At 39.1% G+C, this 26,953-nt stretch overlaps 1 protein-coding gene across 3 annotated transcripts in view; it reads left to right on the top strand.

Moving 5' to 3' along the window:
* Positions 1-26,953, top strand: part of CTNNAL1 (catenin alpha like 1) — a 59,040-nt gene that overhangs the window by 20,811 nt on the left and 11,276 nt on the right. For all 3 annotated transcript variants that reach the window (XM_060408975.1, XM_060408976.1, XM_027964137.3), the window contains exons 5-12: positions 1,966-2,055; positions 3,053-3,223; positions 6,442-6,642; positions 8,715-8,801; positions 12,116-12,274; positions 19,171-19,263; positions 22,014-22,164; positions 25,157-25,194. In XM_060408975.1, coding sequence (XP_060264958.1) covers positions 1,966-2,055; positions 3,053-3,223; positions 6,442-6,642; positions 8,715-8,801; positions 12,116-12,274; positions 19,171-19,263; positions 22,014-22,164; positions 25,157-25,194 — 990 coding nt within the window. The remainder of the gene's footprint in view (positions 1-1,965; positions 2,056-3,052; positions 3,224-6,441; positions 6,643-8,714; positions 8,802-12,115; positions 12,275-19,170; positions 19,264-22,013; positions 22,165-25,156; positions 25,195-26,953) is intronic.

Genomic DNA, 26,953 nt, shown 5'->3' on the forward strand with positions numbered 1-26,953 from the left:
CCAGGCTCCTCTGTCCGTGGATTTATCAGTTTAATAGTAATAACCCAAGCACTGGGTTACTAGATTGGCTATAAGTTAGCTGATCTTGTTTGACTCTCAAAAAACAGCTGTGTAAGTAGGTATTGTTATTACTGTTTCACACCTGAGGCTGAACTTGAGAGGATAATGAACTTTCCTAAGGTGACTCTTCTAGCAGATTGAACTCAATTGTGTCTGATGCTTAAGCCTGTAGTTTCCAGCTGCACCATGATGTTGGTTCTTTGTAGTAGTGTTCCCCAGTTCAGACTGTAAGTTCCAGGGTTGCCTGTCCTTGTTGGGGGACTTGTGCATGATTTTATCATGTCAAGTTAAATATATAATTGACCTCTTCTTGAGATGCTCTGGTAGAGTCCTGTAGACTGGTTTTGGGCATGAACTTTCCTGGTTTGTAGCTGGAGTTGAAAGATGGTTATTGGCGTGAAAAGTGGCGGGCTGGATTATATGCTTCACTTAGTTCTTGGACATCCGGGGTTAATGAGACCTCGGTTTTGTCCTGTGGACCAGCCCTCTAACAGACTGAGATGCCATCTTTTTTGATCATTTGCTGTCACCTACAATATGTGGTGTAATATATGGTTTACAAGTGTAACGTATGGACATCTGATGCCTTGTCATCTAGACCCACGAGGTTTTTTTGCCGGAAGTCCCGTTCAGTATGTTAAAGACAAGGAATAGGTGGGAATTTTAGCAGTGACCTCAACTTTTATTTTTGACTGCTACTCCTGATGGGTGATAGTCACATGCAGGACACAGACCTTTGGAATGTTACCTTGTGATCTGAATTAGCTTCGGGGTTTTGTGCAGTTTTTCATTTACTAGATATAACTTTGTTTCCTATTAAAGAAACCTGTATTGAGATGCAGGTGAATGAGAGTTATATTATTGTAGAGATAACTTTACATCCACTCGAATTTATTAAAAGGCAAATCATTTTCAAACTTTAGGTCTTTCTTATTTATAAGAAAAGACTTTTCATCTAGTTCGCAAATGAGAAAAAAAAGACTGAAAATTTTATGTAATCCAAATTTCAGTGTCTATAAGTAAAGTTATTATAACACAGCTACATTTATTTGTTTATGTATTGTCTGAGCTAGCCTTTATACTACATTGGCAGAATTAAGTCATTGTTTCAGGGACCAAATGACCCAGAAAGTCTCAAAAACTTATTATCTGGCCTTTTATTGAAAATCTTTGACTGACTTCTGATTTAGATGGTTATATTCAAGCTCTTATGAGAGTATTTGATTGTAGATTTAATCAGCAAGATTTGAGGACCCTCTGTGATAGCACACCTTCATATTGAGGGATGTGTGAAGAGAAACCAAATGAAAAAAAACAAAATACAGTGTCTACGTCAGAGTTTATATTCTAGTTGGGGAAAATTATATACCCAAGAAACACCTTAAGAACAGTTTAGAGCAGCATATAGGCTAAGTTTAGGATTAAAAACAATGTTCACATAGAGATGAATAAGCACTTAGATGGTGTTAATCAGACATGGTTCCTGGAAGAGTTGACTTCTGAGTGTCTAATCTGAAGGAAATAATGGTCCACAAATGCTAAATAAATAAGTCACTTTTAATTAAGTAAAGCATGGAATGGTTGTTTCTGGCTGGGAGTGAGGTGTCCTCACCTGGGCACAAGAATGGCAGGTGTGCAGGCCAGCAGAGTGTGAGCCATATGACAGCTTATCCGTCTCACTTCCAGACTCTGCCGCCCTTTCTGAGGGCAGCTGTTTCTACTCCATTGTGTTAATGTATTCACACTGAAATGGTGACATTTTATTAAACTTTATTCTGTTTTTGTTTTTCAAAAGGCAGTGTTAGTTAAATTGTTGAGTATTGTTTTTCTTGAATAAATGGTTTCTCAAGAAATTGAGTTTTTTACATGATCCTAGGCAGCTCAGTGGTTTTATTCCATTTTTAGGATTTGAAGGATGAAAAGAAAAAAGCAAAAATGGCAGCAGCTAGATCAGTTCTTGAAAAGTGTACAATGATGCTGCTCACAGCTTCAAAGGTAAGAAAATTTTTGTTTGACTACGTTTGTAAGTTAATTAGAAACCCTAAATGGACATAATTTATATATATTTCACTTTTTAAAAAGATGAAAGTGATAACTTGGAATATAGGCTATAGTCAAATTTCAGTTATTCTTTAACAAGAAAGTTAACTTCCATCCCCAGTCCAAACATCAGGTAATCTGTGAGTCAGCTTTGATTGAGCATCTAAGCAGAAAATGGCTTATTAGGTGCTGCGAATGGAGGCCAGTCACACAGGGTCAGTGCCTGCATGGCCTGCACTATCTCACTGGGGAGTCGGTTAAGTAACAGTGGAGTATGAAGTCAGCCCTCAGTTTGTTTATTCTGTAATTTCATACCTCTCAGTCCTTATTCTGCTTTTTGCAAAATTGTCAATCAAGAGCTTGTAATTCCAAACAGCAATCGGCCAGCAAATTGATACAGTTCAAAAGTGCGCTGCTGAACATCTCATTAGCACTTTGTGGGAATTGCCTTTTCTGCTCAGAACATTGCTTCCGTGCTAGGCCCAGTGAGGGCACAGAAACAGGCTTCCCTGGAGCCTGTGTGGAAGGCTCTGTTCACAGCTGGGCCCTCAAATAGTTCCTCCTTTATATCATTTTTTGAAAATCAAAGATGCCTCACAGTCATAAAACATCTGTCCATTTTTCCTCATTCTTTTTTTAGCTCTTGCACATATTAGGCAACATTTTAAGTTTTAATCATGATGAAGATATAGGGTTTTTTTTTTTTCCCCAAAAATTTCAAGTATGTTAAAGTCTAAAGATGCGGTTTTGTACCCTGCATTTTCACTTAAACTTGCTATTACTCTTTACTCATCCTGTTTCCACCTTTAGTGAGGAGAAGCGGTGGGTGAGCCAGGGACACAGGAGATTTTGGTAAAGAACCATTTTTATTAGCATGGCATGTTCTCTGTAAGATTTTGGGTATTATGATATGGGTCAAAACTTAACATAAAATTTTTCCATTGTTTCAAAGACTTGTCTCAGGCATCCCAACTGTGAGTCAGCCCATAAAAATAAAGAAGGAGTATTTGACCGGATGAAAGTGGCATTAGATAAGGTCATTGAAATTGTGACTGAATGCAAACCAAATGGAGAGAATGACATTTCATCTATCAGTATTTTTACTGGGATTAAGGAATTCAAGGTAAGAATACAGAGAGTATATTTTGGGTGTTTTCTTACCATTTCAAAGAAACATTATAAATAATACTCATAGTTTCGTGTGGTATTTTAGAATAGAGACGCTTCACAAAGCGAGGTAATTGTCTTTAAAACAATGCTATAGCATATAAGGAAGTTCCCTGTTGGCCCAGATGGTGAGGAATCTGCCTGCAATACAAGAGACCCAGGTTTGATCCCTTGGTTGGGAAGATTACCTGGAGAAGGGAATGGCCACCCACTCCAGTATTCTTGCCTGGAAAATTCCATGGATAGAGGAGCCTGGCGATCAGTAGTCCATGGGGTCACAAAGAGTCAGACACGACTGAGGTACGAACACACTTACAGGATATAAACTTAATATTCCATAACATAAGGCTTAGTGCAGTTTGTACAGAGAATACCAGTGTAGGGTTATGGCAGTTACCCTGGCCGTGTTTAGCTGTATGGTTTAGCTGTAGCTTCCTGTCCTCTGTTCAGAACAGCTTTCCTTTCGCAGTTTGTAGAGCAGTACCGTACCATCCACATCTGATGACAGACAGTAAATCAATTCTGCTGGAATTCCCGCTCTTCCCTGTGCTATAGAATTGATACTTTGAGACTGTAGTGATAGCAGTAGTATTAATTATAATTAAAATTTTTAATGAACACTAATGCATACTAATATTTATCAAGAACTTACTCTGTGCCCATCCTAAATGCTTTAAATATGTGTGTGTGTACATCACACAAGAATATTATTATTACGGCATTATATGTTTAGGAGACTGAACAACAGAAATTAAGTAACTTGCAAGCTACAAAGTGCCAAAGTTAGGATTTGAAAGTCGGCAGCCTGACCCCAGAATCCCCATCTACCCTAAATGAGTTTTAGGGCAGAACTCATTGCACGTCAGAGAGGTAGTGACAAGCACTTTTTGGTAGCAGCAGTGCCTGGTCGGGAAAACCCTAGGAAGTCATCTGATAGGCCTGTGTTATTTAACAGATGGGAAAACTTAGACCCTGAGAAGCTCTCTAATATGCTAAGGGTTACTTACATCTCCAGCAGCCAGAACTGCAGCAGGAATGGTATTCTTTCCATCTTATTGGCACTTGGACTTTTTTTTTTTTTTTGGCTGAGCCACATAACACGTGGGATATTAGTTCCCTGACCAGGGATCAAAACTGTATCCCACTGGAAGCACAGTCTTAACCGCTGGACCACCAGGGAAATCCTGCACTTTGACTTTTAATTGTTTAACGGTCTACGTAGGAACATGAGGTGAAAGAGAAAAATGGAACACTTGTTCTCAATATTCTCTCATTTGTTCTCTAAACTTCCCTTTTAGGTGAATATTATTGTACCCATGTTTTTGAGGAGGAAAGCTAATATGTGATAGAACCCTTGTTTAGAACCAGGACTCTGATCCCAGAGTCCCTGACCTTTGGGTTTACACCTCTGGCTTTGTTTACGTGCTGTCCGTCTTACCCCGTATCTCTTCCTGAGAGGGAGGAAGCTACAGGGACCAGCCATTCTTTCAGAGTCTTTATTACTGAAAGGAATCTTAGGGCTTATTTTTCTAACCCCCTGTTTTTGTTAAGGCTGAAAGGAGAGAGGTCAAAGGGCCATTAGGGAAACCAGTCAATGTAAAGCCAGGTCTCTGGGCGCCTGGCACTGCCTTTCTGGTTCCGGTTTAACTAGACCAGTGCGGTACCGGTGGCTGCTGTCGACCTTTCGCCAGCAGGCATTCTGCACAGAGAGCTGTTTTAAATACACTCAGTCTCACTGTTGGTGGTGATCTTCTTTGCATCTGTAGAGGGAAACTGGATGTATTCATTACTTTGAATATATGGACAGATCTTATGAAAACCTGCAAATGAATGGCTTTCATAAAAATGCTACTAAGTTGCTGTTTTAAAAGCCATATATGATTCTCTTTAAAGGGAAAATAAAAAACCTTAAATGAAAAAAACAAAAAACAAAAAACAACCTTAAATGGTTTGTGGGCTGATTTTTATGTTGCAGTTATCTTTAAATCCTCAAATTCTCAGGTTCTCCTTGTCAATTCCATACTTCACTTTTATCTGTGTTCTTTACTGGCTTGAAAAAACCAATCCTGTCTCCATAGGACAGAGAGATTACCGGAGATAACTTTGAGCCAGGAGAAAGGGAAGCTATTACTTCCCTGTAGCCTCTCGACCTTCCCGAATCTTGGTATTTGTATGGGTTCTGTTAAAAATGGGTCTTAAAATAAGGATCAATGTGAAATAATTGTTGTGAAAAGACCTTGAAGTATGAAGCAATTGTAAGTTATCTTTATCTGCACAAGAAGTTTGTCCACAACCGTGATCATCACCACTTAGTGCCTCTTAGCCCAGGTTTTTTCTGTGGGATATTTCAAGGGCTAGAGGTTGAAGGGCTAAGGTTGAAGTGGCAGCTGAGAGAGAGAAGGTTGCCCTAATGGGCACGTGTTCATCACACATTCAGGGAACTCTAAGCACAGGATGGCTAAAGTGAAAGGAGGTTTAGAAACTCAGAAAGGTGAGAGGGACTGTTGGAAAGACATAAAGACAAGACCCTGGAAGGGTTTGTGCTAGGTGGTACAAGTCTGGGCTTGGTTTTATAGGGGGTGGGGAACCAATTAGAGGGAGGGGGCAATATCTGAAGGTATACATTTAGGAAGATTATCCAGGGCCCCTGGTAGAGAATGTTTTGGTCAGGAAGGTCTGGTGGGGACATGAAACAAAATGTAGGGAAACCAGTTTCACTGAATTAATGAAGGAAAAACTGATGCCTTTCCCAGCCCTCGCTGTACCCCACACCCTCCACACCCTTCCTCCTGGGCTCAACACATGCTCGTTTTTGGCTGTAACATCTTCCAGGACTTTGCCTTGGCATTTTCTCAGATAACAAATCCTTTATCTGGAGGTTGGTTCATTTTCCCTACCGGTTGCTACATGATCATGCTCTTTCACTGATGGAATAGAAATGTTTTGTTGACAGCTGTTGGAATGAAGCTCTGCACAGCCACTGTTGGCTCTTGAGCAACGTGGGCCCCCTGGGTTTGTGGACAATAAAGTCCTCGTTGGAGGCTGTATTTCTCCTGAGCTTTCAGACAGGGAAAGAAATTGCTGGCTTCTTCTTGGGCCCTGGGAGGAGAGTCCAGCGCATCTGGTTAGGTGGGAATGTTGACTCCTGTGGATGTATATCCTTTTTGTTCTCAGATGAATATTGAAACTCTTCGGGAGAATCTTTATTTTCAGTCAAAAGAGACTCTCTCAGCGATGTTGGAAGCCCTCTTGGAGCGCACGGAGGACTTCACTGATTGTGCCTACACCAGCCATGAGCACAGGGAACGCATCTTGGAACTGTCAGCTCAGGCGAGGACGGAATTGCAGCAGTTAATTTCTGTGTGGATTCAAGCTGTAAGAACTTTATTTCATCAAAGTAAATCCTCTGTGATTGCTTTGCCCTAAAGTTCTGAGAGTTATGCAGGTACTGTAATCATCAGGAGTGTGAATGTGGTCCAGAATGGGACAAGGGTATCTCCTCCCTTTTCTGCATCCTGCTTGACCATCCAGCATTCACAGTACTTGACATCCCTCGGCCAGTTGTTTTTCATCCTGACCAGTCTGGATTCTGAGTCACCCTCACTAGTTCACCCTGTTGTCCCAACTCGTCCACCAAAATCACCTCTGGAAAATCCCTCCCAAAGTGTTTCTTCAGAGTAAAGATCAGAGTAGTAGAACCCCTACCTAGAGGTTCTTGGGTCCTGAGTCTTACTGCTGGAGCCTTTCCGATGTGCACAGTTCTTAATTCTGAGGACACTTGATTTACAGACACAAGCATTTGGAAAACTCATTGAGGTTCAGATGCAGTGAAGACAAGGGTAGATCCAGCTGGCAGGTGAAAGATTTTTCACCCTTGCACAGATTCCTGGTCTCAGATTGGTGGGCAGCCACTTAAAAAGCCTTGAATAGGCTGCTGATGTGCTTCAAACATGGAAGTTATGTGGGCAACAGTGGCAAAGCCTGCCAGCAGTGGTACAACACAAGGCAGTATGCACCCAGTCTCTGACAGGCGGATTACAGATTTGAAAGATAGAGCCCTGACACGTCTCTGACACCATTTATTTGTTGCTTAGACCTAGGCTATGTCAAGAATGCACTTAACATGATTTACAGCATACAAATCTGGAAGTCATGGACATAAGTTTAGGCCGTAAAGATGAAGGGTGAAGGTGCCTGAGGCCCCAGCAGTCTGCTTCCTTGTGAAGAGATGGATTTATGAATGAAGAGTAGGATAAATCAGTGATTTCCCTCAGAATTTCTTGCCATCACAACATTGCAGATGCTCATATTAACAAGGAAACTTTAACTCGGGTAAATGATGTCAGGGATAAAAGCATTATTTTGTGTTCAGCTTGACTTGAGTTATCTATGTAGTATCTAATCTGAAGTAGAGATTGCTTCCGAGTTAAATTTTAAGCCCAACATGTAATATAAAGAACTTCTGTGAGGAAACACTCTTTACGTTGGGAATCCAGGTCTATCAGTACTTAAATGTGCAGGTATCACCTTTCATATGTTTCATAGCACTTGGATCTCTGATTCTGCATATCAGATGTATTGTTCATTCATTTACCCTTTTTAGCAGTTATTGCTCAGTGCCTTTTATATGCCAGGCATCAGAAATCTAAAGATGAATTAAATAAATTTTTTGCAAGAATTTTGCAGTGTAGGAAAATGTGAGACGGTATGAGACAAGTCCAGAAAACTTTGTAAGTATCCCAAGAGAAGCGACAGATCATATGTGGAGAGTGTCTGAAGGAGGGTGAGTTTATATTTAGCAAGAGGAATCTAGAAGCTTCATGAAGAGATTGACATTTAGCTGGGATGTATTTATTCAAAGAATTGAATACCTGTTACCTTGCATTTGCTGTGCCAGGTATAAAGCACTCATTGGTGAATAAAATACATGTGCTTCCAGCCTTCACAGAGCTTATCAAAGCCTAGTGAGCAAAATAAACTTTAAACAAAAAAATAAAAACTACATATGTAATTGCAGATTAAAATGATTACTTTGAGAAAAGGTTAGGGTAAGAAGAGAGTCTAGTCTAGATTTTGTGATCAAAGGAGGCCTTTCTAAGAAACAGAAATTTCTGTAAGGATTTGAAGATGGAATAGGGCTTTAATTTTTGATGAGGTTAAGAATGAAGAGATGAGCATTCCAGGCAGAAGATGAAACAGATTAGTTTTAGCTGTGATAAATTTGTTAAAGAAAATTAGATTTTTAAAATTCCCCTATTTAAAAGAGTTGAAAAAAGTAATAAATGTTCTCTTTGCCACTTTAACATAAACAGGTGAATTTTTAAAATATACTTTTCATATAGTTCACAGAATGATATTAAAATTTTATCGTTATCTGTAGTTAGAGTACACTTGGAATTGCTAGATGAAAAAGATAACTCTTCACATGTACTTTTAAATTTTTTTAGCAAAGCAGGAAAACAAAAAGCATCGCTGAAGAACTGGAACTCACTATATTGAAAATCAGTCACAATCTCAATGAACTTAAGAAAGAGGTAAGTATAGTTGGAAATCTAGCCTCTTTTAATTCTTTGCAAGTTGTCATGTTGTACAGTATGTACAAAGTGCCTTAGAATTAGTATGTTCCTGTGCCCAGAGAATGTTATTTAAAAGTTTTACTTTGCCCTAGTTATTTTGAAGTGATTGTTTTATTGGGGCCATCATCCTCAAAAATTGTACACAAATGTTTATAACAGCCCCAAACTGGAAACAATCTAAATTCCCATCAACAAGGAAATTTACAAATGAATTTTGGTATAACTATGTAACTATGCCAAATACTATTCAGCAATGAAAAGGAACACTATTGATATGAGTAATATGGATGAACTGCTTAAATGTAACACTGAGTGAAAGAAGTCAGACCCAAAGGTTATGTGTGTGTCAGATTCTATTTAGAAAAAAAATTTTTAAAGGCCAAATCCATGTACAGTGACAGAAACCAGATCAGTGACTGCCTGGGGTCATATGTAGGGGGAATATTTACTACAGAGGGGCTTGGGAGAACTTTTGGGGGTAATGGAAATGTCAGAAATATTGATTATGGTGGTAGTTATTTGGGTGTAAATATCAAAACTCATCAAACTGTACCCTTGGTACATTTTGTTACATGTAAACTGTACCTTAATAAAGTTGATTTTTAAAAATATCAAGATTTCCCTGTTCCCTGAATGAAAACTTAATTGTTTAATGGTTACTTTTAGGTAACTGAAAGTCACCTTAAGTCAGGGGTTTGTGAACTACAGCCAGGCTGTTTTTATAAATGAAGTCTGGGGGACATCAGTTCAGTTCAGTTGCTCAGTTGTGTCCAGTTCTTTGCGACCCCATGAATCGCAGCATGCCAGGCCTCCCTGTCCATCACCATCTCCCAGAGTTCACTCAAACTCATGTCCGTTGAGTCGGTGATGCCATCCAGCCATCTCATCCTCTGTCATCCCCTTTTCCTCCTGCCCCCAATCCCTCCCAGCATCAGAGTCTTTTCCAATGAGTTAACTCTTCGCATGAGGTGGCCACAGTACTGGAGTTTCAGCTTTAGCATCATTCCTTCCAAAGAACACCCAGGGCTGATCTTCAGAATGGACTGGCTGGATCTCCTTGCAGTCCAAGGGACTCTCAACATAGTTCTGCCCATTTGATTTGGGCAGTTGTGACTGGGTGGCCTGAAAAGTCTAATTATTTACTCTGGCCCTCTACAGAAAATGTTTACCAATGCCTGCTTTAGGTCATAGGACACAGTCTCAGTTAAAAACGAGTGTGCATTCCGATATACTCATCAGTGTTTTGGTTCGTCCAGTTGTGTGACTTCCCCTCTGTCCCCCACTCCTCTGTCCTGCACCACTAGGGCTTCTGGGGGAGGTGTGGTCTCTTGTCTCTTCCAGGCCCTTCATCCCCTGTTATCTAGCTTCTGTTCCAGATCTTTGCCAGGCGCTGGCACAGGGAGAGAAGAGAGGAAGTAGAGAGGTAGAAAGTTCTTAGTGACCAGTGTCCTCATGAGATGCACTGGGCTCAGAAGGTGTTTAAAGCTGGCTTTCTCTGTCATTAATCCCCGAGTGTGCTCTTCAGAGGCTCTGCTGGTGCCTCCCCCGACCACCCCTTTACTTTGTAACCCCCCGGCCCCCTTGTTCCTCTGCTTTGTGTATGCCTGGAGGGGAACTCACAGGGAGTGAGCCAGTGCTCCAAACAGATCTTCCTTCCAAACTTGTTCCTTCTCACTTAGCTCTAATTTTATATTTTTTAAGAGAGTCAAGGGGTCAAACGAAGGGAGCTGGTTTGGGGGAGTTTCATATATAAATTATATGGTGAAGTTTCATTGACCTCTTTTGAAACCTTCTTTTTAACATCCTATTAAACAAAGAATATGGTCTTCTATGGTTTAAAACAAGCCTACTCATTTTTTCCAGCCTATTCAACTAAACTATTGTTAAGACTGACTATCAGTAGAACATAAAATTTTTTGGTGATAGATTGAGTGGCGTTCTATAAAGTTCATTTTCCTTACCTCTGAAATGGGTACAAGGATTAGGGAGATAATGTCTATAAATGTGTACAATGTCCACTTTCAGTACCTTGCACAGAGCAGAAGCTTCATGTTTATTCACCCTTCTTCCCTTGGGGTTTGTAAGTTGTCTCTAGAATCATTTATAAGATTTACGTGACCTTGAACAAGTCACTCAGTCTTTAGGGACCTGTTTCATAGTCTGTAAGATAAAGGGTTGGCATTAGCTATTTTCTAGGGCCTGATGGTTAAACAAAATCTTTTGAATTCTTATGTTGTTTAATTTCCAAAGGAAAATGCATTTTAATGTCTTTGTTTCTGACTGTAATTATTCTCACTTGAGTTCATGAGTGCGGACTACCCTATTGTTAATTTTGTACAGAGTCCTGTAATCTGAATTGACGTTGGATTACTTCCAGGAAAAAAAGAATCACTTTGTACAAATAGACTTAATTAAAAATCAGATTAAAAATGATCTCTTTCTAGTGAGCCCAAAATAACCTGTCATGACTTTTTTTTTTTAAGACAGGATAAGGAGAAGAAAAGATTTTGGAGTTGATTGTATACAGAGATATTCAGTGAGAGTGAACCATGTTTAAAATCCATTCCACCTAATGTTAAATAAAGCCTTGAGGTTTTCTTTATTATTTTATCCCTCATTTCTCCTGTGACCTAAGAGTTAGAGCATGAAGTTCTGGATGGCAATATAGATAAACTGTGAGCTCCCTGAAGACGTTGTGTCTTACTTGCCATGTATGTCCAGCCTTTAGGCTAGTGCCTTTCCTGACATAGGTATTCAATAAAATGTGTTGAATACATATTTGACTGTATCTCACAATGATACTTTCCCAATGTCTGTTTAAAAACACATTAATGATCATGAGCTGCCATTTGATTTTCCTCTTAGTATTCAGAATGCCATTCTCTTCCTAGTGTTCTGTTTTCACTAACTTTAAGAGCAGCAGAAGCTCAGCTGAGGTAAGAGAGAAGCCGGGTGGGAAAGAGCTAGTTGATAATAGGATGAAAAGAGGTCCAGGCTACTCTGCCAGGGTGACCAGTTCATCTTCTGCAAACAGGATTACTGCCAACACCAGGGGACTCAAAGATGCCAGTCTCCTTCCTGCCCTTGGGAGAAGCTGCAGGCTCCCAGGGCTTTGCAGTTCTGTTACCACAGGAAACTTTAGGCTTTTCCCCTCAGGAGATCAGGTGGGCGTGATCTGAGGTTGCTGCTCTTGAGGTTTTAAAGGACTCGGGAGGTTTTTCATCACAAAACCTTGTCATTTGTTGTCTTTGTTTCACCCCCCACATCTGCAGCTTCATAGTACAGCAGCTCAGCTGGCAGCAGATCTGTTAAAATACCATGCTGATCATGTGGTTCTAAAAGCATTAAAACTTACTGGAGTAGAAGGAAATTTAGAAGGTTTGGCTGAATATGCCTGCAAACTCTCTGAACAGAAAGAGCGGCTTGTTGAGGTGAGTAATAGGTTGCTTGTTAAAGAAACGTTAGTTTAATGAAAGCTGTACTGTCATCAGGGGATGTTAACACAAATACAGTTTTTGGCTTACTCATAAGAGGGTTTTCTCTCTTGCCTTTGGAATTTTAAAAATATCATGTTTTTCTGTTCTGCTCTTACAAGTTTGGCCTCTAAAAACAATAAAAAGTGCTAGAACCCACAAGGGCACTTCTTTTTTTAAAAAATTTTATTGGAAGATAATTGCTTTATAGTATTGCACAAATGCACTTCTTAATCTTCTTCCTTATTCCATCAGAGAAGTTAAATCTTGGAGTAGAGCAGTGGAGATACATCTTGTGACCTTGTTTGTATCTGACTCTTTTGAGTCTCAACAGGAAAAAGAGACGGCACATTCAAATTAGGTTAATTTTAAGAGGGTTTAATAAAGGAGCTGTTTACAGTTGCATGGATAGGGTGTGGGGAAACCATGAGAGTATAGGAATTGGGGTTAGTGATAGCAGAGCTGATTTTGCTCCTACGACCAAACTAACATGGGGAGTGAGTGGTTTTGGAAATTGGAAGGGCATGGAGTCCTTCAAGAACCTGGAGAAGTTGTGGTTTTAGGACTAAACAGAGACAGCTCCAGGCAGCCTCCAGGGAAAGAGCGTGAGAATAAAGACCCTTACCCTCCTCATTCCTGCTGCTCTAGTACTGGGGCTTCCACAGCCAAACACATCTGTGGACCACACAGGTCAGTCTTCCAAGGAGGAAGAAGAATGGACGTGGAAGGACAAAGAAAACATTCCATACACTATTTGTGCTCTGAATCTCTCCTGCCCAAATCTTTGTGATGTGTTATTGGTGCTTTGTTTGCCCCTTTTGTTATAATTCCAATTATTGATTGATATTGTAAGACTTCTGCTACTGAGAGTGTCAGATATCTGCTAGTATAGAAATGTATATTAGCCCATGTACACATGATGAATATATACAAACACACACACACATATATGTATGAAGTATGTGTTAGCCAATGTGTACATTAATGCACAGATATGAACCACCTAGCTGTCTTCATGTTATCTGTTAATATTACCCTGCTCACTGAATGTCACATACTAATGGTTAAAAGGAACTTTCAGATGAATTAAACTAGCTTCTTCTCCTTTATTTGTTAATATCTGAAAACTACTGGGGAGCATTCTGTTTATTTATTTATTTTTGACTGAAGGATAATTGCTTTATTATAATGTGTTGGTCTCTGCCATACATCAGCATGAACCAGCCATAGGTATTCCCCTTCCTTTTGAACCTCCGTCCCACTTCCCATCCCATCCTGCCCCTCTAGGTTGCCACAGAGTACCAGTTTGAGTTACTAGACAGAATTCTTAAAATCACTGTAAATACATCTCCTTTAAAAAATAGATTTGATGCTGTTTTGTTTATAAACCAAGAATTATGACCATAGGCAAACCTGCTAATTGTAGGACTCCTGCAGCAAGTCTTTTTAAAATGTGAAAAAAAATTTTTTTTCCTAATTTTCTGTTGTAAGCCTCAAGATTATTTTTTTCCAGAGTTCAAAATGGATGCGTTTTGTTTTCTATGAATTATATCTCAAAAAAGTAGATTTTAAAATTTCTGGATACTGACACATATATTCTAAGAACTAGAAACATAGGATAATACTATCAGTAAGGGGTTCAGTTAGAAAAAAAGTTCTAAATTGCTTTATTGCAAAGTCCTAGGTCTTCATATAGTAGCCAGAAACCCTGATGCATTCTCTCAATGTTGGTTATTACTACTAGTTGAACTTTTCATGCTTTTTCACTTAGGTTGAATGTTTTCCAAAGAGGCGCCTCAAACCTCACAAATAGGCATTTATAGGGGAGCCCCATATTTCTTCTGGAAGAGCTTGAACATGCTGTAAAACTTGCTAAGTTGTGTCCAGCTCTTTGCGATCTCATGGACTGCAGCACACCAGGCTTTCCTGTCCTTCACTATCTCCTGGAGTTTGCTCAAACTCATGTCCATTGAGTTGGTGATGCCATCCAACCGTCTCATTATCTGTTTTAGATAATGCTCCTAAATGTTAAATGCACTGGACTCTGGGGTGATTTTATGGGTGGAAATCATATTGTTTATTCCAAACAACCTGCCTTTATTTCCCCCAATGCCATTCCTTTGTTTTTATTGTTCTCTTAAGTGCTGCCAGGAATTTTATGGCTCTGACTTTGAAGCAGTTTGTAGTGCTTGACCTCAGTAGTGGGTCAGGGTAATATTATAGTCATGTTTCTCATCTTGTGTATAACCTTGTTATAGTCCTTCTGAATTCCAGTGTGGAATAAAATTGACTTTTTCCTTAGAGAAGGGAATTTACTTCTATAGTGAACTTCAAGGATGGAATCATGCCCTTTTGTTAGAACTGGATTAACAACCACTGGGCACTGTAGTTAGAAGACTGCTGTAATTAGCACATAAACATAATAAATCATAGAAAATAGACTGACATTGAGCAAAATGCCAAGTTGCTGGATCTGTACAAGGGATACAATTAGGTTTTATTCCATTTCTGTTGCTCTGCCTCCAAGGTGAGAATGAGAAAGATTTTTAAAATGTGTTATATAACTCTAAACTGCTCATGTATTGATGAGTGACTTATTCAGAACAGGTGAGCTGGGATAAATGATGGAAAAAAAAAAACAAATTCTTTGAAAGGAAAATCATCTATAGTATTGACTATACTCTTGCGAATCCCTTGGACAGCAAGGAGCTCAAACCAGTCAGTCCTAAAGGAAATCAATCCTGAATGTTCATTGGAAGGATTGATGCTGAACTGAAGCTCCAATACTTTGGCCACCTGATGAGAAGAGCCAACTTATTGGAAAAGACCCTGATGCTGGGTAAGGTTGAAGGCAGGAGGAGAAGGGGACGACAGAGGATGAGATGTGTTTTGGATAGCATCACTGACTCAATGGACATGAGTTGGAGCAGACTCTGGGAGATGGTGAAGGACAGAGAAGCCTGGCATGCTGCAGTCCATTGGGCCGCAAGGAGTCAGATATGACTGAGCGACTGAACAACCACAACAAATACATGATTTCTTGATTCTTTCTGCATATCGTTGTAATCAAATTCAACTTTTCCTATTTCACATACAAAATGATCCTGGGAATTGGACTGGGAAGAGAATTTCAGTTGGCTTGACAGGTTGGAGTAATTTTCAACATGGTTTTGAGATAGTGGTTTTGCTTGGCTAATACATATTTTTCAATATTGTCAATTGGGACAGAAACCCCAAACATTAGAAAACTGCATACTGGCTGTTTTGTGCCAGGAAGGCACATTGACTTTAGTGTACAATGTTAAGATCATGAATTTTGCTAAGTACAGTTTCAAACACATGTTCTGTTGCAAGGCAGGCAATGAAGAGCAAATTAAAGAATAAACAATACAAATGGATTTCACTAAGAAAAACTGAATAACACCAAGGGTGTTTTAAAAAATTACAAAGCTGTGCAATTACTATAACTAGTTTTTGCGTTACTAATATATTAGTGAGTCATATTGGTTGTGCTGTTTCTTTCTGCTTTTTAAATAATTAAGATTAAATCAAGGAAGCTTATAATTTATAAATTCAATCTTCTTTTTATTAGTGAAGGCATTTTAAATGCATGAGGAACTAATTTGAGGATGGTTGAAAATTTAATTTAGTTATTAACAGTGAACCGTGAACTTCCAGAAGTTCAAACTGGTTTTAGAAAAGGCAGAGGAACCAAAGATCAAATTGCCAACATCCACTGGATCATCGAAAAAGCAAGAGAATTCCACAAAAACATCTATTTCTACCTTATTGACTGTGCCAAAGCCTTTGACTGTGTGGATCACAATAAACTGTGGAAAATTCTGAAAGAGATGGGAATACCAGACCACCTGACATGCCTCTTGAGAAATCTATATGCAGGCCAGGAAGCACCAGTTAGAACTGGACATGGAACAACAGACTGGTTCCAAATAGGAAAAGGAGTACGTCAAGGCTGTATATTGTCACCCTGCTTATTTAACTTCTATGCAGAGTACATCATGAGAAATGCTGGGCTGGAGGAAGCACAAGCTGGAATCAAGATTGCCAGGAGAAATATCAATCACCTCAGATATGCAGATGACACCACCCTTATGGCAGAAAGTGAAGAAGAACTAATGAGCCTCTTGATAAAAGTGAGAGGAGAGTGAAAAAGTTGGCTGAAAGCTCATCATTCAGAAAACTAAGATTATGGCATCCAGTCCCATCACTTCATGGCAAATAGATGGGGAAACAGTGGCTGACTTTATTTTTCTGGGTTCCAAAATCACTGCAGATGGTGATTGTAGCCATGAAATTAAAAGACACTTACTCCTTGGAAGGAAAGTTATGACCAACCTAGACAGCATATTGAAAAGCAGAGACATTACTTTGTCAGCAAAGGTGCGTCTGGTCAGTTCCGTTCAGTTCAGTTGCTCAGTCGTGTCCAACTCTTTGCGACCCCATGAACTGCAGCACACCAGGCCTCCCTGTCCATCACCAACTCCCGGAGTTCACTCAAACTCACACCCATTGAGTCGGTGATGCCATCCAGCCATCTCATCCTCTGTCGTCCCCTTCTCCTGCCCCCAATCCTTCCTAGCATCAGGGTCTTTTCCAGTGAGTCAACTCTTCGCATGAGGTGGCCAAAGTATTGGAGTTTCAGCCTCAGCATCAGTCCTTCCAATGAACACCCAGGACTGATCTCCTTTAGGATGGACTGGTTGGATCTCCTTGCTGTCCAAGGGACTCTCAAGAGTCTTCTCCAACACCACAGTTCAAAAGCATCAATTCTTTGGCACTCAGCTTTCTTCACAGTCCAACTCTCACATCCATACATGACCACTGGAAAAACCGTAGCCTTGACTAGACGGACCTTTGTTGGCAAAGTAATGTCTCTGCTTCTTAATATGCTATCTAGGTTGGCCATAACTTTCCTTCCAGGGAGTAATTTCATGGCTGCAATCACCATCTGCAGTGATTTTGGAGCCCCCCAAAATAAAGTCTGACACTGTTTCCACTATTTCCCCATCTGTTTGCCATGAAGTGATGGGACCAGATGCCATGATCTTCGTTTTCTGAATGTTGAGCTTTAAGCCAACTTTTTCACTCTCCTCTTTCACTTTCATCAAGAGGCTTTTTAGTTCCTCTTCACTTTCTGCCATAAGGGTGGTGTCATCTGCATATCTGTGGTTATTGATATTTCTTCCAGCAATCTTGATTCCAGCTTGTCTGATCAAGGCTATGGTTTTTCCGGTGGTCATGTATGGATGTGAGAGTTAGGCTATAAAGAAAGCTGAGTGCTGAAGAATTGATGCTTTTGAACTGTGGTGTTGGAGAAGACTCTTGAGAGTCCCTTGGACTGCAAGGAGATCCAACCAGTCCATCCTAAGGGAAATCTGTCCTGAATATTGATTGGAAGGACTGATGCTAAAGCTGAAACTCCAATACTTTGGCCGCCTGATACAAAGAGCTGACTCACTGGAAAAGATCCTGATGCTGGGAAAGATTGAGGGCAGGAGGAGAAGGGGATGATAGAGGATGAGATGGTTGGATGGGTTCACCGACTCAGTGGACATGGGTTTGGATGGATTCCTGGAGTTGGTGATGGACAGGGAGGCCTGGTGTGCTGCAGTTCATGGGGTCGCAAAGAGTTGGACACGACTGAGCAACTGAACTGAACTCTCTGAAGTTTTATTTTGGTCAGATCAGAATACTACAGATTTTAAATGAAGACTGGTGTAGACCAGTATAGACCAGTCCAGACTAGTTTAGGCCAGAATACACTGATTCAGACTGGATCAGATTGATCTAGACCAGAATAGACTGGTCTAAACTGGAATACACCAGTTCAAACAGAAATAGACTGAATCAGATCAGTTCAGACTGTTAAGCATCAAGATTTTCAATAAGTTTTGCTGATACAGACTCTCTATTCATTATATCAGTCTGCCTAATCCAGGGTTCTTTGCAGTAAAAGGTGTGCTAATTGACAGAAGTGTTGTTTGTTATCAGAAAGAATGTATAGCTTGTGGCAACTGACAGTTTAGCTGAGAGATCTTGGGAAGTCCTTCCCTGAACCACGTTTCTTCATACGTAAAATATGTGGGCACTACACAATCTTTCAGGGCTCCTCCTGGTTCTTTTCTTCTTGGCCGTGCCCTGTGGCATGTGGTATCTTCGTGTCCTCACCGAAGATTGAACCTGTGCCCTCTGCATTGGTAGCATGGAGTGTTAACCACTGGACCACCAGGGAAGTCTCAGGATTTCTCCTGGCTCTTATCTTTTGTGAGCACCTTACAGTGTTTAGATGGGAAGTGGAAACAGTAGTTTATATGCTCAACCCTTATTTGTTCCAGTTTTGCTCCTAGAGAATCTGTTTGGAACCAGTATAGTATAATAATCTTCTCATTAATGTACACATTTATTTTTTAGGTTTTAATATTTTATTTTCTTATAAATTTATCTGTATGTATTTAGTTTGGCTGTGCTGGGTTTTCACTGCTGCACGTGAGCTTTGCTCTAGTTGTGGTGTGCGAGCTTTTCATCTCCATGGCTTCTCTTGTTGCAGAGCACAGGCTCTAGGGCGCACGGACTTCAGTAATCACAGCACGTGGGCTCGGTAGTCGGGGCTCCCGGGCTCTAGGGCACAGGCTCGATGTTTCCGGTGCACAGGCTTAGTTGCTCCGCAGCATGTAGGATATTCCCGGATCAGGAATCAAACCCATGTCTCCTGCAGTGGCAGATAGATTCTGAGCCACCAGGAAAGCCCTGTTTTATTTTCCTTATTAATTATAAAATGATGCTATGTATTGTGAAGAAGGAGAAAGCTGAACTATAAAAATGTTTTCTTGTAGACCTGTCGATTATTGAGACATGTATCGGGGACAGAACCTCTTGAAATAACCTGTCTACATGCAGAGGAGACATTTCAGGTGACTGGCCAGCAGGTATGATGAACAGCAGATTGTTCATTCTATATTATGTTTTATCTGAGTGTCATAACAGGTTGTATACAAGGAAGACACTAGTTCTGTACAGCTACAGGCTGCATCTGCTGAGAGAAATGAAGGTAATGGAATGTGTTGATAGCGTGTCAGAACATTCCACTGGGTTATCTGGTCTTCTGCCAAGCTAGAGATTGGCTCATTTAACTGATGCTGTGGTTTATACCTATTTAAATGAAAAGCTGTTTATCGTGTAGGTTGTTATGACATGTTTGCAGAATAAGTTACCACTATGTAACAAGCCATAAAAATACATTTTGACCCCCAAATTCCTAAAGACATAAGGAGATTAAAGAAAAGTAAAAGATTTTGTTACAGCATTGCTTATAATAAGATTCAAATAACAATCTTTAATTAGGCAAATAGTATAGTATATTATGACATTTAGAATAGTAATTATGATAACTAGAATTTGCAGCATCAAAAGGTGTTTTATTAAAATGTTAGGTGACAAAAGCAGGATCCAGATTTATTTCTATGCTATAATTGCTACATATAAAATGCCTATATGTATGAAAATGACTGTAGGATTGTGCAGAAAGGAATGTTCTGCTTGTTAGGGAGAATTGTGAGTAATTTTTTTTCTGAATTCTCTATAATGTTACTTTGTTTTTATAATTTTTAAAAGCATTTTTAAAATGGATATCCCATTTAAAAATGTCTCTGTCAAGTTAAGGGAAAACCTGAGGGTCAGACCTTCTCCTTATTTAGGTCTAAGCTCTAACATACAATTTACCAAGTGTTCTTATTTATCATGGCAGTCAAAAGGACTTATTCCTTTTTTTGCATTATCGGATGACAGATGTTGAGCCCCTGAATTTATAGTTGAGAACAGCAAAAGCATCTTAGTATGTGTAGGCTCTCAGAACCATGCTGGATGGATGTTTATGCTCCCCTGTAGAGGACAGTGTCAAAGGCTTGGAAGCAGAAACTATATGAGTGACCATCCACAGTGACCATCTGCTGAGCATTTTGTTAAAACCAGAAGATCTCTGTTTATTGGGGGAAACCAAGGTTTCAAGATTTACCTGTCCATTTGGGAGTCACACTACTTGCTTTGGCTGTAAATGTATTTCATTAGAACTAAAGTTCAGATCTTCTGTGATACACAGTCAGCACTTGTAGCCCTCAGTCTCTGCCAGCTCTGTGGTTGTAATTCTCTGCTTACTGTTTTCGTGGCGGCAGGGATATTAGGAAAAGTTTATTTTCTTCCCCAGGATGGTGATAGAGGCTGTTGTCAATTTCTACAACTTGAAAGGCTTTTTCTATTCCTTTAGCCTCAGCTTTTATTCCTGGTCTTTTCTATTTCTCAAAGGGGTAATTTAAGAAAATAGAGCGCACTTCTAGAATAATTTATAGGATTTCTGGACACCTCTGCTTTGGCAGTGTTGTTTTTATATTTCATCTACAGTCCCATCATACCCAAGGCACAGCTGAACAGTTGGCATCCTGTACAGTGGCCCCCAGTTGAGAAGCCCTCACTGCTGTGTCCAGCTTCCTGTCCGCTGGCGGGCCATGCACCCACCTTCCCTGAAGATGGGGAACCTTGTTCTCCTCATAAAGCTGCCACCTGCTTGTGAAGCCTGTGCCTGTGGGACTGTGCCCACCCAGGAGGAGCACCCAGGTCTAATTCTTTCAAAGGCAGCTCTGACCATATCGGTTTCCTTTCTTTAATTGAAGTATTGTTGATTGACAATGTTGTGTTAGTTATTAGTGTACAGCAAAGTGGTTCAGTTTTATGTCTTTTTCTTTCTTACATTCTTTTCCATTACATATCGGTTTCTAAAGCTCTTCAGTGACTCCCTGTCTCCCTCAGAGTAAAGCCTATCCTACTGTGTGCATTTCTGCACCACGAAATCGTTGGTGACCTTCCTTTTCTCCATGTTAGTCCAGTCACACTGGCCTGCTGGGCTGCTGTTAGAACACATAGAAACGTCTCACCTCAGATGCCTTTGCCCAGGCTTCCTTGTGATTCCCTCACCTTTTTCAGCTCTTCATGTACACACCACCTTTGCCAGTGACCACCTAGCTTAAAATACTGGGACTACCTAATACCTTCCATCCTCCTTGCCCTTTGTTTTTATACTTATCATTTATCATCTTTGAAGATATTTCATGATTTGCTTACAAATTTTTAATCATCTCTCTCCCCATAGTATAATATGAGCCCCATGAGAGAGGAACATTGATGTTTCATTCACAGCTGTTTTCGCAACACCTGGAACATGGGTACAGTGCCCTGAAGAGCCATATATAAGTTACTTGATATCTTTGAGTCTCGGTTTTCTCCAGCTGTAAAATCAGAATAATACTTATTTGAAAAGGATAGTACTTTGTTTCTGTGTTGGAGGATTAATACTAATGTGTATCAAGCACAGTACCCCAAGGGTATATCCACCATGTACTTGTAGGTATATGCATCTATTACTGCTACCACCGTTACCACCATCATTACTGCCAGTGCTGATACCACTGCTTGTGTACAATAATGCCTACTATTCATCTGTAGATAAGCGTGTAAGAAACAGTGAGTTTTATTCTACTATGTACGTCTATATTGCCCGACATGGGACTTATGTGTAGAAATTGCTTTGTATTAATAGTTGAATCACTGAGTTGATTTTAAGTTTGGTTTCCAGTATGATTCTGAGGGGTAAGATTTTGAAGTTTAAACCTGTGTGTTGTTTCTTTAGATAATTTCTGCTGCTGAAACTTTGACACTGCATCCATCTAGTAAAATTGCTAAAGAAAATCTAGATGTATTCTGTGAAGCCTGGGAATCCCAAATTAGTGACATGTCAATACTGCTGAGAGAAATCAATGATGTGTTTGAAGGAAGACGAGGTGAGAAACTGTCCATATATTGAAATATATTCATATTTTAATGTAGCTGTTAATTTTTTAATGTCAAAAACGTCAGATGCCAAATGAATAACTTTTATAACCCAACTGGATTATTTTTATATTAAAGTATCTTACACAAAAAATAGTAAAATTATTACTTGTCCTTCAATATAGTATCAAAGCAGTAAAATTTGTTGTAGGGGATTCCTTTTAATTAATATTAACATTCTAGCTTTCTTATTGAAATTAAGTCATTTTTATATTTCTTATAAATTGTTTTTTTTAGTTTTAGTACAAAAGTTCTTCTATAGTACAGTAATTCTCTGATATAATTCTACTAACTTCATAATGAAATGAATGTAGTTATTTGATTTTCAAATTGCTTTCCTTCCACTTGGATGGAATCTCTTTCCTTGATGACTACATAATCTTGGAATATTTCGTTTGATGGGTAAGTTCACTGGTATTTCTACAACGTGTAGAATAGCACCATACAATGTACAGAGGCATAATTTTTACTCTTTATTTTAATATCAACTTGGATTTTTATTTCCCATTGTACTGTGTGTCCAGTTGTTCATGTGTTTTTATGTTTTTTTTTCCTTCTTAATGGCTTCTGTTAGTGTCAGCATGCTTGTTTAAAATGTCATTTAAAGTCAAAATAACATCAAATTACATATTTTACTGAATATGAGCATCTAAACGTATCATATTTTTTTAAATACACATCTAGGATAATTATTGATTTATTTAAAAGTCAGAGAATAGTAGACTTTGTAGATATAATATAATTTGTAAAATGTAATAAATGCTTACCATGCTTCTGCATTTAAAAATCGATAGCTAGTCTGAATGGCACATTATTTTGATACTTTGATAAAGTATTGAATGGGTCTTTATGTGAGGTGAGTTTTGTATACTAAAAGGTAAATTGATTATAACTGATCCATATTTAAAGAAAATGGTCATTTAACCGTAAGACTTGTGTAGAAATGAAGAGAAGCTTCCCAGTCTTTCTTAAGGTTTGGGTAACCTGTCCCCCCAGATCAGGATTTTCTTAACTTCCTAAGTGCTGAACAGAAATTCCTCTTTAGGTAGGAAACTGCTGCCTTTGATTAATGGGACACTCATTCTTTAACTAGTAGTATCTTGCTGTTCAGAGGCATCCTTACTTATATAGGGTGAATTGAGTCAGAGTTGCTTAATTTCTTGCATTGCCTTTTTTTCCCCCCTGACTGTTATCATGAAGCTCATAAATATAGCTCTTCCTCCAAGGAAGTCCAGCTCTGAGTTAGCTGTCATTGATGAGCTGAGCCAGTGTAACAGTGCTGCTCTTCCTATTCTGTATGGTTATTTCAACAAACCTGCCTATTACCTCGCACCTGCCCCCTGCGAAGGACAGAGTGGGTCCTTCAGATTTTGGTTTCTCTTTGCTACTGTTATAACTCATAACTATGATTGGAAAGCCTCTACTTGATTTTAGCCAGGTTAGTTCTGCTCTGCAAATTTTGACTCCCCTGACTGGGAGACTAATCAGATATATTTGCAAGTATCAGTTAGCCAACCAATTAAGTAGCAAACAACATGCTACGCAGTGAAAAAGAGCCTTTAGTGTTTGCATATCTGAAGTCAGTCTGAGAGCTAGGTGGTTGTCCACTTACCAAGAGACCCTTAGATTTCATAATAGGACCTCCTGAGATTGTGTCAAGAATTCAAAAATCAATCTTTGTCTTCCTGCCTCTCTGCCTTCATCCAATTCTGCCTTTAGGGAGGCCATGATCCCCCTTTGTATTAGAAGGGACCAGATCAAAAAGACTCCACCTTTCCTTAGTGATGAGTGTGTATCAACATTTAGAATTTGAGATTATTTTAGACAAATAAAAGTCAAATTCCTGCTTTCTCTCGTAGCCTGCAGATTCTGACCTAATTGAGGTCCACTTTCAATATCCAGAGCTTTTCTGCATCTCCAAAACAAAGTTAATCACTCAAGAACAGGAAAGCCTTATTAGTTCACTGAAGATATGCTCTAATAGTCTGTAGTAGAAGTTCTTATAATTAGTTTTGATCCTGAAAGGGACTTTACATGGTATGATCAATCAGAAAAAAAAATTCATGTTCTCACTGGTAGGACTGGGGTATTATAGAATTTGGATTAGATCAAGCCCAGTTATCCTCACACTGTCTCTTACCTCTGTACTCATCAAATCCTACCAATCTTACTTGTAAAATTCTTCTTAAATCAGTCCTCTTATCTTCGTTTCTACTATTAACATCCTGGCCCCATTATCTTTTGTCTGGCTGGATCACTCCCTTATTCCCAACTCATATACCCCCCCAGTAAGTTCATATTCATCCATAAGCATGCTCCTCTTCCTATTCACCCCACTTCAGTGAACAGCATCTCATACATCCAGTCTGCCAAGTGACAAAATAAGTGCGGAGCCATAGAACCTGGTACATCCCTATAAACTACAGGCTACTCAGATTAACTTCAAGATGGTTCAAATAGAACAAAGGAATATTAGAGCATATCTTCAGTAAAATAATGAGGCTTTCCTGTCCTTGGGTGATTAGCTTTGTTTTGCAGATACAGAAAAGCTCTGGATATTGAAAGAGGACCTCAGTTAGGTTGTTATGAAAAATCATTCTGCATCCTCATAAGATGAGAGGGCCTTTGGAACTTAATTCTGGACTTAATTTATCTAGAGGTATAGACTCAGAAGTAAGGATGGCACAAATGTCATCTTAATGTAAGGAGTATTAAACATAAATTGTGAAGACAGGACTTCAGAAACAATTTTATAAATCAAAATCTGTGCCAAATATATTTTTTTCATGTTCACAAACAAAATTAAAATCTTATTCCTCAGTCATATGTAATTACTAGACTAAATTATCAAAACTAATGTACTAACATTTTATTTAATAATATTTTAAAAATTAAATATGAATAGTGGGAAATTTGTTTTAAGTTATATTATGTTATTTGCAGGAGAGAAGTATGGCTACCTTTCACTTCCAAAGCCAATGGTAAGTAGATCTTTGTCCAATTGAGAAAATTTTTGTTCAGAATTCAAATTATGCTCTTGTTGTGGAGGTTGCTACTGTTCAGAATTGTTATTCTGAGTAGTAGTCTGGATGTAGCCCATAGTCTGGTTATTTGTGTTTGGTTTGGGGGTTGAGTGAATAGGTAATGGATTTTATGGTTAATAAAGCCATAATCTGAAGTCAGGGGTTTTTTTTGTTTTGTTTTTCATAGCTTGGGTCTAATTCACAAGGTCATGTTGGAACCATTTTATGCAGACTAAGAACTTTCTGAATGCTTTCTGCCTTGATGAAAATAAGCCATTTTGTTTGTTTTTAGACACATGAATTGTGTGTGTGTGGTTTTTTTTTTATTTTTTGGCTTTATACGACTAAAACTGATGCATCTGACTGCATTTTAAAATAATGCCCACTAGATGGCAAGCTTGGTTATATGATTAGGATGGTTTCTGTACCTTTTCAGGCAATTCCCTTTCAGTCTTCATATAAACACTTTAATAATAATAATTTGTAAAATTAAAAATAAAAACAATGAAAACACAACTAAATTGAATAAAGGTAGAGTGTGAAATTCCAAATAAAATAAAACCTAAAAACCTCTAGGGTCTTCTTAACTTTCTTAAATACTTCTATCAATTGCTTTATAGTCTACTAGACTAAGGAAGAAAATACAGATGATGTAATTATACATGGAGCCAAAGAAATCATTGGTCTTCTCTGCTTATTTTCTAGTGAACCCAAGAGGCTGTGTGTGTGTGTGTGTGTGTGTGTGTGTGTGTGTAACTTTATAGATTCCCTGTATTTGTTTTCTGTCCTCTGTGTGTGTGTGTGTGTGTGTGTGTGTGTGTGTGTGTAACTTTATAGATTCCCTGTATTTGTTTTCTGTCCGTTACCTCCTCCCATTTCTTTTATGGTACACAACAAATATAAACTGGGATAGAAACAAAGGGAAAAGTTGCAGTTGTTCTGTTCTGCAGTTAAAGTGGTTTCAGAATAGCTGGTCAGAAGTAGTAAGTCATGGTGATAATAAGGGAAACAAAAAACAGAGAAGTACGCATATACTTCAGAGTTACCTTCTTAGCTAAGCAGGCATACGCGTGTTTTATCATAATGTGCATTTTGTGTCCATGTGTGTGAATATATACTCGGCGGGGGTGGGGGGGTGATTTAAATAAATGATTCCTTTAAAAAGTAAATGGCTCCCTGGTCTCCTGGCCTTTTTCTCTCTACTAGCCCAGCTGTTCTGGAACTGCTGCCCTAGCTAGGGGAGTTCCCACCAGATCTCAGAATGCAGGGAATACCCAAATTGGGCCGCCATCTCAAGAGAACTTCTGAATATATTTTTCAAAGAAACATTGCTATAGGTAGTGGTTTTTACAAGTAAGCAATCATCTGTGGGCCAGCCTGGTAACCAAACTGGTGTACAATGTTTTCTCCTGCCCTAGAGGAAATATACTCTTGAGTTTTAAATAGCCTACATAGAAACTAACTTGCTGTTTCAAAGCTAGGGGCCATAAAGGCATGCTGGTTCAAATAGTAAATCCTAAATTCTAAGTATAATTACCTATATAACCTGGGATATAGGATTAGGAATCTGGATGTAAGTGAAACCAGGAGGCTGAAATTTATCCCTCAAAAGGGCAAACTGGTTAAAGGAAATGAACTCCAGAGTCTTAACATTTGGAAGATATTGAAAGCTGCCATGTAGCGGTTAATTTTATTACATCATTTCTTAAGAATAATT

Source organism: Ovis aries, chromosome 2 (genome assembly GCF_016772045.2).
Source record: "Ovis aries strain OAR_USU_Benz2616 breed Rambouillet chromosome 2, ARS-UI_Ramb_v3.0, whole genome shotgun sequence".
Taxonomy (NCBI): domain Eukaryota; kingdom Metazoa; phylum Chordata; class Mammalia; order Artiodactyla; family Bovidae; genus Ovis; species Ovis aries.